Source organism: Orbicella franksi, chromosome 1 (genome assembly GCF_964199315.1).
Source record: "Orbicella franksi chromosome 1, jaOrbFran1.1, whole genome shotgun sequence".
NCBI lineage: Eukaryota > Metazoa > Cnidaria > Anthozoa > Scleractinia > Merulinidae > Orbicella > Orbicella franksi.
The window spans coordinates 13,016,561-13,034,924 of record NC_138145.1 but is presented as its reverse complement, the minus strand read 5'-3'; the positions used below and the strand labels follow the sequence as shown (position 1 = coordinate 13,034,924).

At 39.7% G+C, this 18,364-nt stretch overlaps 2 protein-coding genes across 2 annotated transcripts in view; both read right to left on the bottom strand.

Annotated features, from left to right (window-relative positions):
• Window positions 1-2,074: 2,074 nt before the first annotated feature.
• Window positions 2,075-13,025, bottom strand: LOC145491181 (short transient receptor potential channel 6-like). Its single transcript, XM_081470335.1, has 8 exons — window positions 11,609-13,025; window positions 9,483-9,780; window positions 7,384-7,894; window positions 6,789-6,984; window positions 5,774-5,932; window positions 5,595-5,654; window positions 5,278-5,460; window positions 2,075-4,045 (listed from the first exon to the last, which is right to left on the bottom strand). The coding sequence occupies exons 1-8, from the start codon at window positions 12,629-12,631 to the stop codon at window positions 4,010-4,012; spliced, it is 2,466 nt and encodes an 821-aa protein (XP_081326461.1). The 5' UTR covers window positions 12,632-13,025; the 3' UTR covers window positions 2,075-4,009.
• Window positions 13,026-14,255: 1,230 nt separating this feature from the next.
• LOC145491169 (short transient receptor potential channel 6-like) overlaps window positions 14,256-18,364 on the bottom strand; it is a 12,553-nt gene continuing 8,444 nt past the window's right edge. The window contains exons 3-8 of the mRNA XM_081470328.1: window positions 18,071-18,364; window positions 17,457-17,652; window positions 16,555-16,713; window positions 15,801-15,860; window positions 15,489-15,671; window positions 14,256-14,373 (exon numbers count right to left, since the gene is read on the bottom strand). The exon at window positions 18,071-18,364 is cut by the window's right edge and continues 205 nt beyond it. Coding sequence (XP_081326454.1) covers window positions 14,305-14,373; window positions 15,489-15,671; window positions 15,801-15,860; window positions 16,555-16,713; window positions 17,457-17,652; window positions 18,071-18,364 — 961 coding nt within the window. The 3' untranslated portion in view covers window positions 14,256-14,304. The remainder of the gene's footprint in view (window positions 14,374-15,488; window positions 15,672-15,800; window positions 15,861-16,554; window positions 16,714-17,456; window positions 17,653-18,070) is intronic.

Genomic DNA, 18,364 nt, shown 5'->3' with positions numbered 1-18,364 from the left:
GCGAAAAACACAACAACATTAGGCATTAGTGTGTACTACTTACGAATTCGTCCTCCACTTTTCTTTCTTCAGGCAACGATACAAAAGTTCATGAACAAATAGCATTTAAAAATTTTCATCAGCACGAAAAAAAAGTCATATTTTATATGTTCCGTAAAATTAAACAAGCTACAAGAAATTGCGGTTCAAAACCTTAAAGAACTTGACACGACCTTAAGAAAAGGAAAAAAGGTACCTCGGGTGAATTTGGAAAAGCTGAAAGTTTCGTTTCGGAAGAGCTGTCTTTATCGCCCGAGAAAACTGACAACACCGTTCCGATCCTCTCGATCACAGTCAAAATAGCAGCACGGATCATTGCCCAAAGTAGCCGACTTGTTTGTAACTGCCTTGAGCGGGCAAGATCTTGCCAAAAGCCATGACAATGACGTGTTCGTTTTTGATTCGTCGTCCGCCATTTTGAAAATGGAAAGGCGGGAAGACGAACCGAAATCTACTGCGCATGAGCAGCGGTTTTTCCGCCGTGCCAATTGAGTGTTGAAAGTAATCATGCAGTTACTATGGTTTTGGTTATACTAGTCTTACTATGGTTTGAGATTGGCTGAGCAGTCTAATTGGTACGTAAGTGATTTGGTTTGGGTCTTACGACACTCAATTCAGTGAAAACCGCTCTACAAGCTCATTTATTAAGAGAGTAAATACGGGAGGAAGAATATTACGAAATCTTCCAAGTTCTTTAAAGGTAGTTTGTTAAATGGGTGATGTCTCTCAGAGTATTTAGGATGTAGCGTAGTCTACTATGTAAATCGTTGTAATGCTGATCTTGACATACGATTTTCAGAAAAAGAGTATGATGAAAATAGAAGAATCAAAACAGCAAAGATTTTCTTTGTGTTTCTTTGAAAATTTTTGTTGTTGCAAGATAAGGTTACCTTTTGGTGTATTTAATTGATCAGACGTTTTGCAATAAGTAGTACCTGATTTTCTTAATTTTTAAAGTAGTGTCTGATTTTCCGGCCCTAGAACCAAACGAATGCCAAAACGGGAATCAATTCTTAGAGTATGTAGTTGGTGTTGTACGATTCTGAGACATAGAAAGAACGTGAGAAAACTATCCATTTACTTTCAAGGGTGTGATTGTTTGCGAAACGGTCGGAATAACTAACAAAAGTAAAAGAGGAATTTGTTAACTTCTTAGATGGCAAAACTTGTCTAAATTCTTTTAATTATAGCATTGCTCAAGAACCCCTTTTTCAAACTTTTAGTGACTTCTCTTAACTACTCGCAGGTAGGTGTAATTCTGGGTTCGATCGCGTCTAAAGGTCCATTAGACCAGCCCTTATCTTCAGCTTTACTCTTCCCGGGATCGGGGATGCTAGTCCATTGCAGGGTGACGCAATTACAATGTTCCTGGCCAGGGCTCGAACCCGGATTGTTCGATCCGGAGTATAATTGCATATAAATATAATTTGTATGCAATTATACATGCGCCTATCAATTTACTGTTTACCACCTGCGAGTCATGCAAAGAAGCAAAGGTAGAATTCGTGGTAAAATAAGTAGAGATACATTGCATTGCAAATATACACTTAGTTGAAAAAGAGTTTTTAAAATTTAGTGGTAAGAGTATTTTAGAAATATATCAAGGTTTAATTCTGATGTAACTATTCCCGAGTGGGGAGCAGAGGGAGATACATGTATATTTACTGCCACTTTTATAGTAGAAGTGCAGCCTAATGATTCAACCGTAATATTAGATCAATTGAAATCCTATGGACACTTTTGTAATCAAGGATTTAGTTAGTTATTTGTCGTTGCAAAGTAGATAAAATTACAATTATAAAATTATAATTTTTGCTTGTAAATGGCGGTAATATATGTTCAATAAAATACTTTTGAATGTAATTTATCTTTGACTACACTGTAAGGCACTTCAGCCACAATTAATCATCTTTTTATTGACAAATGGTCTTTCTTTTCACCTCCCTCCTCCTCCCCCAACATAATTTTGATATTGGTCCATCCATCGTAGACCCAAGATTCCAATATCGCTTTGGGGTGGGGCGGTGGGGGGGGGGGGGGGGGGCGAGGGGAGGTCGGAATATTAAATTAAGACTTCATATTTTAAGACTATCGCAAACTGCCGCTTATTAGCCTGCGAGCAGGCTTACCCTTGAATCACGCGCACGAGCGGCGAAGAGCAGAGCGAACCGGCGGGAAGGAGTCTCGTGAAGAGGCGCCAAGAAAGTGAGCCTGCCCTGATCTCTGTAATTTTTTCATTTCTGCTTCGCCTGAGCGAAGTGAAATACCATTGAACGAAAAGCGGGAAAGGCGAGAAAACGGTCAATCTGTTATGTTTGATGAGGAGCGATTAGATCCCCATGGGTCGAGTCGGTAATTTACAGCACGTTCTCACAAAAAGTAAGTGAGTCATCCACATTTGGAGTCAGAGGAAGAGTTGAGTACGCGTATTACTGATTTTTTAACAAATTCCAGTCTATTTCTGGTTAAATTTCAAACTAATGAGGGAGCAGGAAATAGCAGTTGAAAGTTTGTTTTAAATGAATCAAGACGTACTTGTCGCGTTGCCGACTGCATGTGGGAAGAGTTAAATATAACAAACGTTTAGAGAACACCCCTAAGAAAATACGCGCGCTGATTGGTTGAACATCGTGTTTCTATTAAACAATTAGATTACGAGCTTGAGATTTCTATCGTGTGATAGTTGACGAGGGCGCACCAATTAAAAGGTTGAAGACACAAAATGTTCAAATTTTCCCCTTTGTTAATCTGAAATGTTTTTGCAATTATAAATCCTTTTTCTTGAATAATAAATGCCTTCTCTAGTGAGGAACGTTGCCCGGCTTTTTGAAATCAGGCCGATTAGCACACAAATTTGCCGCTGTTTCAAGGTGCACGACCTGATCACGTGCGAGTCGAAACTTCAAGTTGTTGTTTGCCTAGGGTGTTAGTGAGCTTTGTTCGACCTAGGGAGTTAGTGAGTTTTGATCAATGACACGTGACACGTTCTCCTCGGAAAACGTATTTGAGTTGGGAGGTATAACAATAATGATGGTTATAATACGGTCCATAACGTTAACAAATACCTAAGAAACAATTACGTTTCCACATTGTCATTCTTTTACCTTCATCTGGCTAAAAAAATTGAACTTCAAATCTTCCTGGCCTTTTAAAACAAAACAAAATCACCCTTGGGACGGCAAGACGCTGGCCGCGGCCGCTTGATAGAGGTGGCCGTTGAATAGAGGTTTTTATTACAGTGTATAGCTGACAATTTTTCGTTTAATAGGGGGCCGTTTAATAGAGGTTCGACATAAGATGTTTTATAGCTTGATTGAAAACCATTATATGAAACATTTATTTAGATCAACACTGCTGCAGCTCATTTCGCAACGTTTGTTTTTATGCCGCTTATAAGGCTCCCCCGGATATAAGTCCATTCAAAGCCCCTTACAAAGTGGTATAAGTCCAGAGCTTAAAAGCGGCAGTTCACGATATGTTTCATTGGGTGATACTTTGCCACGAGTCCCGAGAACTTTCGGCCAGGACTAGGATTGTAATCACGTTGCAATGCTTATTCAACAGTTGGTGATAAAATTATACGGACCCTTTTAGCTTCTATAATTGATAGATCCGAAAACTAGAGTTCAGGAAAAAAATTCAGAATGAGAAATCATTCATGAAGCTGGGGCGTGTAACAATCATGAAAGAATGGGCACTTGACGATGTATATACAATTTATATACCTTTGACTTCTAATGCAAAATACCACACTCATGCATGCTATTATTTAATTTTTAGTATACTCATCATGATGTGCCAACTATACTTTTGGCTCCTGAGTAAATTCGTTGATTTTCTAGAAAAATTACTTTATCAGGCAAGAAAATAATTCCTGTTTTCCCCCTTATTCGTTCATTTTGAGGTGACTTGGTCGAGGTACAATGCTCTGTTTAAGACTCTTGTTCCACTGAAAGCACTGCTTCATCTCTTACTTAGCTTCTGTTTCTTGGTTGTCTCTCTTCTCCTAAACGAAAATAAAAACGCGAAATTAGCTATGGTAAACTTAAAGTCTGCATGAATTCCTTGAAAGAGTGAGTTCAGTATTAGCAATCGAGATTGGATGCCCTTCCTATTTAAGCTTATTCACTTCAAAACGTTTAATGCCCGCGACATCATTTCGTTCGTTTTACTGAGTCATGATACTTCTTTGTCGTTACGAATAACCGGGAATATCAAAAAAGAATTGTGTCGGCAGTGGTCGATGCAGGTATCTGTTAGCCCAATATTTGACAGACCTAATTGTAGCTCTGTCATACAGGAGTGGAGAAAGGGCACGCTCCATCACAAGGACTCAGAGGTCTTAGTTTGATCTATAGGACGTGAGCTGCGAGGCTCCTTAGCATGGTCACGTATCTGTAAATTACTTTTGTTTGAGCTGACAAAGACGTGCGAGCTCTACATCATACCTGCTACATCGTGCGTTATGTTTTGATGTCATGGTTGCCACAAATTACCCGGCATAAATCTCCTGCAAAGTCTGTGACTGTCATTACGAACTACACTGATACTACGATTATCAGTTGAGTAAGGCGGGACAAAAGTTTGGTCACCAAGTTTTAACGTAAAAATCTTGTTGTTGTCACGAGCAACTGGCTCCGTATCCATTAGTAACTTTTCGGCCTTTGACGTCATTGGCAGCAAAGCGCGCGAAATTGTAGGCGACGCGACAGGCGACCAACGGCCGTTGATATTGCTACCAATGGAAACGAGGTAAGTTGCCCGTGACAACACTAATTTTAAGGCCAAAACTTCGTAACCAAACTTCCCTCGTGCCTTACTCAACTGATAATCGTAGTATTTCTGATATTTGAAGAAATGCCTTAATTTTGACCTCAAAATGAAATATCCTAGTCATCTTGAAAACGGGTTTTCCGACTCGTTAACAAAGGCAAACAAACAGTCAGTCACATACGTACGTCTGAAAATAGTGCAAATAACCAATCACAAGTCGAAGCAAAAACCTGCCCAACTTGATCAAGCGGACTTGGCAATCTACTTCGAATTCAATAACAGCTGCAATATTAACGTGCGTTATCTGACGAGAAGAGCCAAAGGACTCTATGACTGTTAGCTCTCTATGAATGGCAATAGTAGAACATGTGCAGGGTAGTTTGCACCAAACGCCCAGCTCTGTGTACTCCGCCACATTGCCTATCATCTCTAGTGCTTAACACGTCATGGCTTCACATAGCTTACCGTTGAGGTCTGATGACGAAACCGCTTGACCACATTTTGCAGGCTCTGTAATGTTTTTGTGACCTCCATTAGTTTGTGCTGTATCTCTTCTGGAGGAGGAGATTCCTCTTCAGGCTCGTCGATTTGTGGTTTTTCTTTCGCAGAGAAATAGCGATGAATCAGATTCTTGATGACGATTCGGCGCTAGAACAAAGGAAACAAAACGAGTGTTTTTTCTCCGAAAAGACAATTCAAGCAAAAAATATCAATGTATTTGGTGCCAAGAGTATAGAACCTCAATCAACACTCGGCAGTTTTGTCCCCGCAGAAATACTTACTCTCTTCTCGTTTGTCCTCACTCTGGCAGTACTTTGTCCACTTTCAAAATGTCCAAGACACTGCAAAAGAAAGGAATTGAACACGTCTCTCCTCACATGTACTTTAGTATCAAAATAGGACTAAAGACGGAGCAAGGGTTAATCAGATAAGCGCTACTCATTTACACCAGAGAATTTACTTTTGTAATCCAGTGGTATCGTCTTGCGAGCCAGTGAAGCGCCATAGCGGTCTTGTCTATAGGAAACAGGTTAAATGGAGGAGGCAGAGCACTAATCTCACTGACGTAATACATCCAGACACGGGTCCGCGCAAACTTGAATTTAATGTCTTTCTCCTCCTGTAAGAAGAAATATACAGTTAGAAGCTTTGTCTTAGAGGCCACTTCACGGTTAATTGAAATTTCACGTGAGGAAACATAGTCGTCTGTTAAAACGAATTTTAGATTAGAAAAAAAAAAGCGGAAAAAAGACGACACCCTTCTTGCTTAGATACTTCCCTCAAATTTGGGTAAATATAATCTTTTGCCTGATTTGTTTCGTTTTGAATTCAATATGGACGTCTTAGAGAGTGAATTATTTAACATGTGAGTCCCACACAAACACTGTTTTCAATCGCTACAAACAGTACTTTTTAAGTTGGACGTTCTGCCAGCTAAAATAATTTTCTTGGTAAGGGTCAGTGATTAGGCCATTTCCGAATTATCATCTACAGCCTCTTTCTCTAAGCGAGTCTTGGTGTCCGTCCTTTTATATGAAAATGAAATTTCATTCACATGCAAATTAAATTTATTTTCATATGAATGGTTTTGCAACAGGCCTCGCTTTGATAGAGAGGCTTCGGTCAACTCGGAAATGGGCTATTTGCTTGTGTGCTTGAATGCTATGAAGAGTGCGCATCTTATTCGCCTTCAAACCTAAACAAATTAAAGCGATTTGTTCCAATCAAAATCAAAGACGTTTGAATGGTAAAGCAGATAAGTTAAGTGGTCAGATTTCGTGTCAACTCGGGGTCCGAGAGATTGTCATTAAAACACTGTCTCAAACTATGTCCTCCATTACTTTCTGGAACGAGCCGTGATAAACATTGGTTTTTGAAACAATGCACAACAGATCATAAAAAATACCTAAAGAAACCAATAGTGAATCAACAATCTCAATGCTTCCTAAGAGACCATGCATTAATATAAAACTTACATCCACTTTCTTATAGGTGTTACTGAGCATGGCAATGAGAAGATTCAGTGCAACCAACACGGAAGCGAGGCTGTATGTAGCGAACAGTAAATGGCCCGTGACTTCAGTTATTTGAGCTTGGTCACTGGTGTTGAAGGTGGACATTTCTACGTGCCCGAACAATGCCCAAAATAAGGTGCTAAATACTCCCTCAATTCTGTCAAGCAAGAGACAAAAAAAGATTATTTAGTAATATAGAATGTTTTTTTTATCATTGATAATCTGAAACCAATTTTATCACCTTGACATCAGCTGGTAATAAAACACACAGCAATTACGAAAGAACGGTTTAAAAACTCTATCCAGGGAAGTATGACGAGCGCAAAGCACGGAAAATGACTCGGAAGGGATAGCATGTTACTACACTGCATGTCTACTGAGATGGTGCATACATACAGCGTAATAACCAGCTACCAAACCAGGCCTGATGATTCTAGAGAGACAATTCATGTGGTTTGTCATGAAAGCTTGGTATTACGGTTACACTTCTTGGTTTAACTATATTTATCATTTGTCGTATTTAGCATCTGGAAAGTTTAGAGGTAGGGTAAGATACCTTTCAAAGGCGTGGCTTGTTGTGGTGTTGCTGTTCTTTGTGACCTGTGTCGAGGTCTGCACGTACTGTGAATACAGTTTTCTCATGGCGAGAGCAAACGCACAAACGTTGAGGGAAAAAAGTACGAAAAACTTCATGATATCTCTGCCCATATTCATGAGCGATAAGTGAAGCGGTCCCAAAGTGGAGTCAACCAGAAGAACGTGGGAAGCCTCAAAGAATGTCAGAATCACTGCGAAGGAGTAGAAACTGTTAGACAACAGCAGGAGGTGGTATGGGGCGAGTGAAGTGGAGCCCAGTAGCTGGCGAACATGCACAGTCCAAGAACCTGAATCCGAGGCAATGAATGCGTAGCCCACGATCCATAAGACAGCAGCAATAATGTAGCTTATGATCATGGGTATTACAGCGAGGTGCCACCAGGCTGACAAGTATCGCTCCCTCCCTTGATGCAGGGAATGTTTGATTTCCTGAACAGTGATTCCTATCACCCAGATTCCAATGATTATAGCTAAAAAATTACATATGGAATCAACCATTAGTCATCCCTTGCTCGTTCTAGTATAGGTCGTTTTCACACTCACGCAATAAAAAAATAAATCGAAAACCATCCGGTGGAAAAAGCTATGAAATTATGTTATAGAAGATAACTAAATAAGCCACTTCTCCAAGTTTTAGGCCTGTGCGTTTCCCCAAACTTCAGATATTCGTCGAAATGTTTCGCCGATATTTACAGAGCCCAGTATGAAAACGCCATGTTGGTGTACTTCCGTGGTACACCAATATGACGGCCGGAAAATAGTGTAAACATCTGGAACTTACTTTGGCTATCTAGGCGACTGATTATCAGTACTGATCAAACAAGCATTTACATAAGCACTTTTCCTAATGCTTTAACTTCTAAAAAGGCTCAAAATCATGGGATAAGTATATATTTTTCGACAAACTCGATCATAGCCTTGTGTCACTCGTCTCCATAACTCTGAAATTCAAAATGCTCTGGATTCCAAGCGAAGCACGCTATTGAGCTGTAAAATTGTAAACAGATATAAATATACCGCCTCTTGTGCCTGATGAAGACAAAAACTTTGGAGGCTCTTTCGTTTTGGATTTTAGAAAGTGATGAGGTCACGTGAAAACGATCTATGTGCAATACTGATGCAGCCAAACACTGCCTTGCAGTCAGGTAGCGAGAATCGTGAATAAGGAGGTATTTTCTTGACGTATCATGAATGTCTAAACTAATATTAAAAGAAAGTGTATGTAAATTAGCCGGTAATTAAAAACTGAAAAAAAAAATCTCCAGCTTGGCACTTTAAAAACAAGATTTCGTACATTACGTGACAAAAACCTAATTTGTTTATTAAGAGTCGACGGAACTAAAACGTGGACTATCAGTAACGAGTTAACACACTGGAAAAACCCTGGTAAAAAGTGTGATTTACGAGCGAAAGCAATAAAATCTCCAAAGGGTATTCTCTCGGAGTGTTGATTGCTGCTGGGGAAGTTCTCAGTGATTTTTCGGTAACCAGAATCCTGTGTGTAAACGGATCCATCCACCTACATCATTAGATAAGTCTATGAGCTCTGTTTAAAATTTGGGATTTGGCGCAGAACTTTCAGTTTTATATAAATTAGTTTAATTTCCACAGCAACTCAACATGTAAGCTGGGTTAATTTTATATGGAAGGTTTACACCATGACTTGCTTTTAAACAGAATCTAAAGGTAGCCTGGGTACGGCATAAATACACAAATTACAATATTTAGAGAGGAAGCCACATCAACCTTAGTGGTTTCCATGCGGATCCTTTATATTTTGGAGATGCTAGTTTTTTTGAAATGACGAAAACTGGAGAACCCGGAGGAAATCCCTCGGAGGAGTCGGAGCCAGGCGAGAACCAACAACAAACTCAACCCACACATGGTACCAGGCCGAAATCGAACCCGGGTCACATTGGTGGGAGGTGAACGCTCTCACCACTACGGCATCCCTGCTCCCCATAATATAATAAGTACTGACTGCAAGAATTTTGTTTCAAAATAACAAACTTGAAAATCAAAGTTGTAAAAATATACCCAACATTAAGGTCAACTTACTCAGTGGTGTCAGACGTAAAAACGAGTCATATTTATCCTGGAAGGCTGACGCTGTTACTAAAACCAGAAACCATAGAACAGAGGAGGCTTGGCTCATCAGCTTGAACAGCGGTATCTCCAGCTTCTTTGTGAAACGGTTGGACGGAGTAAGCATATATCCCAGTATGCAAAGCGGCATAACAATGGTGTACAACATGACCAGAACAAATTTAATGAGAAAAGACAGTTGATGCCATCCTGATGTTCCCTTGTACACGACTGAATTCAACATCACTTGACTGTAAGGATGGGCTATAAACTGCAAAACATGTCATGTAGGAAAAGTTTGAGTGTAGAGGAACATAAGAAGCAGAAATAAACCACTCGGCCTGTTGGTTCACGGAAATGCACTTACCAGACATCACTCTAAAGAGGCAATATTAAGAGCATGGGCCCTGAATAACTCGCTTCCTTCTGTAGGTATCCAGCGGTCACAGATGACGTAAAACAAAAGAAACAGACGACAAGACACACCAAAATACAGAGAACGAGATCACACAATTACTATTCTAGTGTACTAAATTAAAGCTATAAAATTAAAGAGATGCTATCATACTACGCGTGATCTCAATTGAAACGGTGGGGAAGACGTCAATTTTCAATTTCTGCCATTTCGTCTTGGATTTATCGCTAAATACTGATTGCATTTAGCTCTTTCTTCAACAGTTCACTGAATATCTTAATTAATTTCGGTGCCTTTGAGCATTTCGTGTAGGAGAGTTGGTATTTTGTCATCACTTAAGCCCAGGTTTGACCAAAAATGAAGCTAAATCCCTTGATAGTACCCTCGTAAGTATCTCAGCAAAAAAGAAAATTATTATCTGCTGCCATATAGTTCCAAGTGTCATGATAGTTAGCTAGCCTTCTCCAGCACGTTAGCTTTTGCAAATAATTTGGTTTTGGAAAGCATGATCCATGTGTGCTAAAGGAGATGTTATCGGAGAACAAATTCAGTTAATCTTTCAATTAACCATAAACTAGGAGATATAGTCTAAACTGGTACACCTGAAAGATGTGCTTGAGTTCTTGAACATATGACATTCTGGGAAAATCCGCTCAGTGAGATTAGCTTATGGTTTTAAAAATGTAGTTTGAAGAGGACAGCCTTTTGACAAACTAACAAAAGCGCTATTTTAGAATTTAGCAAGTTATTTATGGCAAGTGCAGGTCTGTTTTCTTTATTGTGTTTATGAGTTGTTTATGCCGGTTTCTGTGTTTCACGGTTTAAAGGTGTGGACATGTTTCACTGTTTTATCGAAGATTATTTCACTGTTGGTCTATTATCTTGTTTGTTTGTTTGTTTTTATGCGTTATTTAGGTTTACTGAGCTGAAACCTTCTGAGTGACTTAAACCAAAACACTATGGTTGATATTAGACCTTCTACAAATTTTCTCAGTTATATGGTTTCTGGCTTCAGCGATGCACAATAAGAACTAATGAGTTGTCTTTATTTGTGCTTCTTAATTCGCTCAAAGTACCTCAGAATATAAGAGTTGCTATTAAACAGTCCGTGATTGTCGGTTAATCTGCATAATCGAGTCTCTGATTCGTTATGCAAGCAACAGAATACCAATGAATTAAATTCCTTATCAGTTAAATCTTGGAAGCCGCATGCAGGCATTGTTAGGCTGGCTAATACTTGCTAGGATAAAAAAAACCCACACGCACAGAGGTTTATAAATTCCCTTGATTCGGGAAAATATCTTAGCTCAGCCTGAGACCCCCAAGTTGCTTTTAGACTGCCTGTTGTTTCACGCCGGAAACAGAGGGCGAAAAGTAGTAATAATTGGAGGCGAGTTGTTAGTTGGAGTAGTGTGACACGCGCGGCAAAACCGCGGAATGTTTGTGTCGCGCTTGTGTTCTCGTTCTCGCGCACAGCTCCAACCCGCCCCGTGCGGGGCTGTTAAGTACGGCTACACGTAGGCTATTTCGCAGGCTAGCGAGAAAATCACTCTACACAGCAGTTGTAAACAGGCTAGAAGTTCTGATATAGTCTGATGACGAGTACGTACCGACAACCGACATAACGAGAATGAGGAAAAAAGACACGATTACAAATCCAATTAGGTATTGAAGTCTAGCTTACCTTGACGTTGTGATGTTTTATGGCAAGGTTTAGAACACGCAATCGCTTCTCTTTTTCTCTCAAATGCACTTCCTCTTCCATCTTTTCAAGTTCCGGCATGTCCATAACAGCAGCGATTTCCTCAAGATTCCTACACTCATCAAGCAACTGAATCGCAAAATTCTCACACTGAGCTGAAAGGGCTCGATAATCGTCACGAAACTCGTCCTCGCTGACTGCTAATTCCTTCAGTTTCTTCTTTAATACTATAGATCGGAACAAGGGGTCGCTGGCTGCATGTTCAGCGTTGCGTAAACCCGCGTGCTTGCTTTGGTGCAGAAATAGGTGAGATATATACAGAGGGTTTGCTAGAGCTCTGTAAGTGTTCAATTTTACCAAAGAATCTTTAAGCCTGGCCATCGATTCCGTTTCACTTCGTTCGGCGGCATCTTGAGCTTTCTGTGATTGTGGATCTTCCACTTTGTATCCCTTGCTGACGAGAAATTCGACAATTCCATAGTTTCCGTTCACTACAGCCAAGCCGAGCGGCGTCAGAAACTCATCAAACTTCGCTGAGGAATTTAGTGTTTTCGATGTCGTTGCTGAACTTCTTTCTTTTGCAGTGGAGATTCTCCGATTCGAATCATATGCCACGAGAATCCTGACGCACTGCAATGAATTGTTCCTAACAGCTTGGAACAACGTTGAACCAATTTCTGCCTGATTTTCCAGGAGCGTTTTGATGATATCGATTGCTTCCTCATCAACTGCTATTTGCAGCGCGGTTTCTCCGTTAGTATTTCTGCAATTGACGTCGACTTGTTTGTCATGTAGTAGTTTCTGAACTGACTCTTTGTCGCCGCTTTGAACAGCTTCAAAAAATGCTTCTTCATCTGCACTCAGAGGACCAGGCAATAATTCCATTTCGTCAAGTTCAACAGTTGCTGTTGATTGTCGTTGCGGCGAAAACAAAACATTTCGACTGTTCGATATCTCTTCTGCTTCAGATGAGGCAGACATTTTGCTATATAAGACGTCAACCATGATAAAAGCCCTATGGACTTTTCGATGTTCAAAGCAGACAATAGCAGTTTGCCAGACAGTTAGATCGCTGATTTCTTACTATAAGCGGATCTGTTGGAATTTGAAGACTCGTGATTTGTTTACGGTTGAGCAGCTTGATTAGTTCCGCTTCCGTGCTTCGTTTACGTTGTTTGGTAATTAGACCACTAATTATTCAAACACTTAACTTTAACGAGGGTTCAAAAAAGTCATCCATTGTACAAATACAAATCGAGGAAATTTTGTTTTGATGCACCTTTGAAACCCGAAAACTATTAAAACTAGAAAACTTCTAAGCTTATTGAAAGAAAATGACATTTCTTGGGCGGCTCCGCATTCGGTAGACCACTGATAATGACACTACATTCCAATTTTCCAAAGCTAAACTTATACACTGTGTATTGGACAACCCTCACCAGCAGAGAACAGGACGCGTTTGCTGTTGTTTATATGCAAGATTTTTACAAATTTGCAATACCATTTTTTTTTAACATAGGGCATAAAGATGGTTAGTAAATATGGCTTGACAAGTGTGCCAAGGACTTTTGGCCTTTTGGCCGTGACTTTTGTAGTCACGTTGTACAGCTTATTCAACAGTTGGTGAAAAGATTCTTTGTACGAACTCTTTTACCAAGTGTCTTTAAAACAGCCGGGGAAGAGAGTTTATAAAAGTACACTTCAAGGAAGAAATTCAGAATTGGAGATCAATTCTTAAGCTGCTAAGTAAGCAGGAGCTTTAAATGTCGCGCAGTGAGAAGAATCTAGCCAGATCTTAAAATTGTATAAGAGCGAACAGTAATGAAAGAATGGACACTTGAAGATGTATACACGCCGTATATACCTTTGAGCTTTAATGCAAAAACACAGCACTCTTGCGTGCGTGGCCGAGGTCCCGAATTCAAATCTCCCTAATGCCACTAGATGGATTTGTGTTCGGTATTCCAAATGTAACTCCTCCACGTCTTCTAAATAGCCAAAAGGTCAGTCTTAGCTTCGACCTCTTATAAGTTTTAATAAGTTCTCGGTTCTATTTGCAATGTTTGTTTCTCAATTTATATTGTCCCAATAGAGCGGTCATTGCAGGCGTCATTATGTTCATTTCTCCTCATTAACAGACGACTTTGCTCAGAGATGGTATCATACTAGTTAGAAATTGACTCCAATCATTTGAAGAGCTGGTGAAACTTAGTGATTGATGAAATCTTGGGCTCTTTGGGTGTAATATTCAAAGAGAAATTAGCTTTCCAGACCAAAAGCACTAACGAGCTCAGACATTCTTTGCGTCGCACAAAAGGGTTAAATACTTGGGGCTAAAATTGCTTAAGACAATTAATCGTGCAGTTTCAACATAAAGATTGACTGATCTTTTTGTAGCTCGATCCCAAACTGAGTCACTTATGCTAATGAAGCAAGTATTGCCCCTATTAGCACAACAGTGCGAAATATCTTGGCACTTAGATAAGTTAACGTGACTGTTTTTTGCCTGAAGAAAATGATAACAGCAAATATATTAAAAACAAAGCTAAAAATGGTCAAAAATATTTATGCTCATCATAATGTGTCAACTGACACTCATCAGACAAGAAATAATCCTATTTATCCCGTTATTCGCTCATTTTGAAGTGACTTAGTCGAGATCAAATTAAGCGGTTCGTTTAAGAGTCTTGCTCCCTCAAAAGGACTGCTTCATTCTTTACTTGAGTTTCTTGGTTGTTTCTCTTATCCTGAAAGAAGAAAAAAGGCGAAAACTAGCTATAGTAAGCTCTAAGTATGCATGAATTCCTTGAAAGAGTGAGATTAGTATTAACGCAAAATGTAATACCTTTTCTAGCGGATAATGCAATAACGCAAAATGTAATACGAAATCTGTTCGTGAAATCATAGTACCAACGTAGAGGTCTACAGTAAAAATGCCCATGGCATGTGGAATCCAGCGGATTACTTGTTTTGGTGAGCAGAGGAAGGGTCACAGAAGTTACAAGTTTTCATGTTACTTTTTTGATGCAGTAAAATACTAAAACTTTCCCAGCACACCCCCTCCTCGTTCTTAAACGAAGCCGTAAAATAGTTTAACAAACTTAAGTCGTTCAGAAGAATTATGTCCGGTTCACAACGTTATCTTTCTCTCTCGCACCGATACAATTAGTGATCAGTGAAGGGGGTTACGTTAGCAAAAACAATAGCGAATTATTGAAAAGTGTTAATAGGAACACTGATGACAGAAACCTCGGTAAAATACAAACGAGCAGTGATTTTATGATTGCCATACCAAATTCACCTGGCTTGATCTGGACTGGCTCAATCTCAAACTAAAATTTAGTACTTTGGTGAATGCATCGTATTTCGCGAAGCCATAGCAAAAGCGATAATGCTGCCTTAATTTGTTGACTTCCGTACGTATCAGTGTTGGCTCTTTGTTTCCCAATAAATTTTTGAATTTAAAAAAAAACCTTTTCCCTTCGCAATGAAACTTAGCCACGCGTTGACCCACAGAACCTAGTTAATGACCACACCCTTTTTTCCTTTTAAACGCAAAATTCGTTCCGTGAGATCACAAAGCGCTGAAGTGCAGTTACTCTAATCTTTTCAAAGGTAAATATGACAATTCCTGGACTTTGTTTACCAAATTGATATTTGTACTTGAAGAGCTTGTGTTTGTTGCGTCAGACACTGTATATAAGGACGGAAAAGAGTCGCGTGTGGCTCTTTATGAACTCATCGTTCGATCTTCTTTTCAGCATTTTTAAAATTAAATGTTAACAAAACTGTTTAAAAGCGGTTTAGTTAACTTTTGCCCTTATTGCCTCGCTTCTTTAGTGCTTAACACATCATAGCTTACCGTTGGGGTCTGATGACGAAACCGCTTGATCGCATTTTGCAGGCTCTGTAATGTTTTTGTGACCTCCATTAGTTTTTGCTTTATCTCTTCTGGAGGAGGAGATTCTTCTTCGGGCTCGTCGTTTTGTGTTTTTTTAGTCGCGGAGAAATAGCGATGAATCAGATTTTTGATGACGACTCGGCGCTAAACGAAAGAAACGAAACAGGTGTTTTTTGTAAAAAGTGCTATTCAAGCAAAAACTATCAACGCATTTCGTGCCAAGAGTATCGAACTCAAGTCAACACTCGGCTATTTTGTCCTAGAAATACTTACTCTCTTCTCGTTTGTCTTCACTCTGGTAGTATTTTGTTCACTTCCAAAACGTCCAAGACACTACAAAAGAAAGGAATTGAACACATATCTCTCCATACGTATTAGAATATCAAAATGTGCGAGAAATTAGTACTTAGCTCTTATTAACCGAGCAGGAGGTTTGTATGGGAGAATCTTGACCGAGGTCGTGAGTACAGACCGAACGCAGTGACGTCTGTACACACGACCGAGGTCAAGATTCTCCCATACAGACCGACTTAGCTCGGTTAATAAGATGTTTATTATATGGAAAAGAAGAAAACTTTAATTCGTTTAATGTAACTGGTTTGTACTAGCTGACATTTTGCTTGCGAACGGCGATGAGCTTAACTCAAACCTGCCGAGATTTGCTCGTCCTCTCTACTTTTTTTGTCATGAGAAGTAAATAAAAGAAAATGGTGAACATTTTTGTATTTTAGTTTGCTACTTTTTCAACGCAAAATGAAACCGGTCTAGATGCCGGTCTAGATGGGAAAATCTAGACCGCGGTCAATATCGATTTCAGCCAATCAAATTCGTGAATTCGGTAGTTCCCAGTCCTTGTGAGACACAGCCATATAATAAATGTATGTATAATCCTGTATTTACTAGCCAGGCATGTTATGGAGACTAAAGACGGAGCCAGCGTTAATCAGATGGGCACTAATCATTTACTCCGAGGAACTTATCACTAGCTTTTGGCACAAATGTTCAATGCTCTTGGACGGAAACTTACTTTTCTAATCCAGTGGTATCGTCTGGCGAGCCATTTAAGCGCCATAGCGGCCTTGTCTAGGGGAAATAGGTTAAACGGAGGAGGCAGAGCGCTGATCTCACTGGCGTAATACATCCAGACACGGGTCCGCGCAAACGTGAACTTAATGTCTCTCTCCTCCTGTAAGAAGAAATACAGTTAGAGGCTTTGTCTGAGAGAGAGGCCACTTCACAGTTAATTGAAATTGCACGTCAGAAAATATAGTCGTCTGTTGAAACGAATTATAGATTCATAAACATGTGAAGACCGGAAAAACAGACGACACCCTTCTTGTTCAGGTAAGTCCCTCAAATTTGGGTAATATCGTCTTTTCCCTGATATATTTGGTTCTGAATTCAGTATAAGCATCTTAGAAAGTGAATTATTTAACATGTGAGCCTCACGAAAACAGTGTTTTCAATCGCTACAAACGATACTTTTAAAGTTGGACGTTTTGCCGTACTGATGAGATGGCCGGATCATGGTCAAATGCTAATGTGAACTAGGAAATTATTTTCTTGGTAAGGATCAGTAAATTTGCTTGTTTGTTTGAATATTATGAAGAGTGTGCATCTTACTAACGTTTAAACCTGGACATATTAAAGCGATTTGACCCGATCAAAAACAAAGACGTTTGAAAGGTAAAATTAATAAGTTAAGTGGTCAAATTTCGTGTGAACTCGGGTTCCGGCAGATTGTCATTAAGACACTGTCTCAAACTACGCCCTCCATTACTTTTGGGAACGAGGTATGACCATTGGTTCTTGAAACAACACACAACAGATCATAAAAATACCTCTAACTCTAAAGAAACCAATTGCAAATCAACAGGCTTAATGCTTCCAGAGAGCTAGTGGCTTACCATGCATTAATATAAAACTTACATCCACTTTCTTATAGGTGTTACTGAGCATGGCAATGAGAAGATTCATAGCAACCAACACGGAAGCGATACAGAATGCAGCAAACAACAAATGCCCCGTGACTTCGGTTATTTGGGCATGGTCACTGGTCTTGAAGGTGGACATATCTACGTGCCCGAACAATGCCCAAAATAAGGTGCTAAATGCTCCCTCAATTCTGACAAGCAAGAAAAAGGAAAAGTTTTTATATCATTCGTTCATTTAGAATAGTTTTCTAATCATTGTTAAACAAAAACCAAATTTATCACCTTGACTTCAGCTGCTAAGAAAACACACAGCAAAAACTAAAGAACAATTAAAACTCTAATCAGGAAAGTGCGATCAGTGGAAAGCAAAGTTAGTACGCGAAATTAGCCTGCTGCTGCTGTTGTATGTATACGTGGATCATTCATGAATACAGCGTAATAACATGCTACCCAAACAGGCCTGGTGATACCAGAGAGACAACTCAGGTGGATTGTCATGGAAACCTTGGTTACCTTGTTAAGGTTACACTTCTTACGCAACGATAACTTATCTTTATTAATCAATAATCATATTTAGCGCTTGGAACGTTAAGAGACAGAGTAAGATACCTTTCAAAGGTGTGGCTTGTTGTGCTGTTACTGTTCTTTGTGACCAGAGTCGAGGTCTGCACGTACTGTGAGTACAGTTTTCTCATAGCCAGAGTAAACGCAAAAACGTTGAGGGCACAAAGCGCGAAAAACTTCACGATATCTTTGCACATATTCATGAGCGATAAGTGAAGCGGTCCCAAGGTGGAGTCAACCAGAAGAACATGGGAAGCTTCAAAGAATGTCAGAATCACCGCGAAGGAGTAGAAACTGTTAGATAACAGCAGGACGTGGTATGGGGCGAGTGAAGTGGAG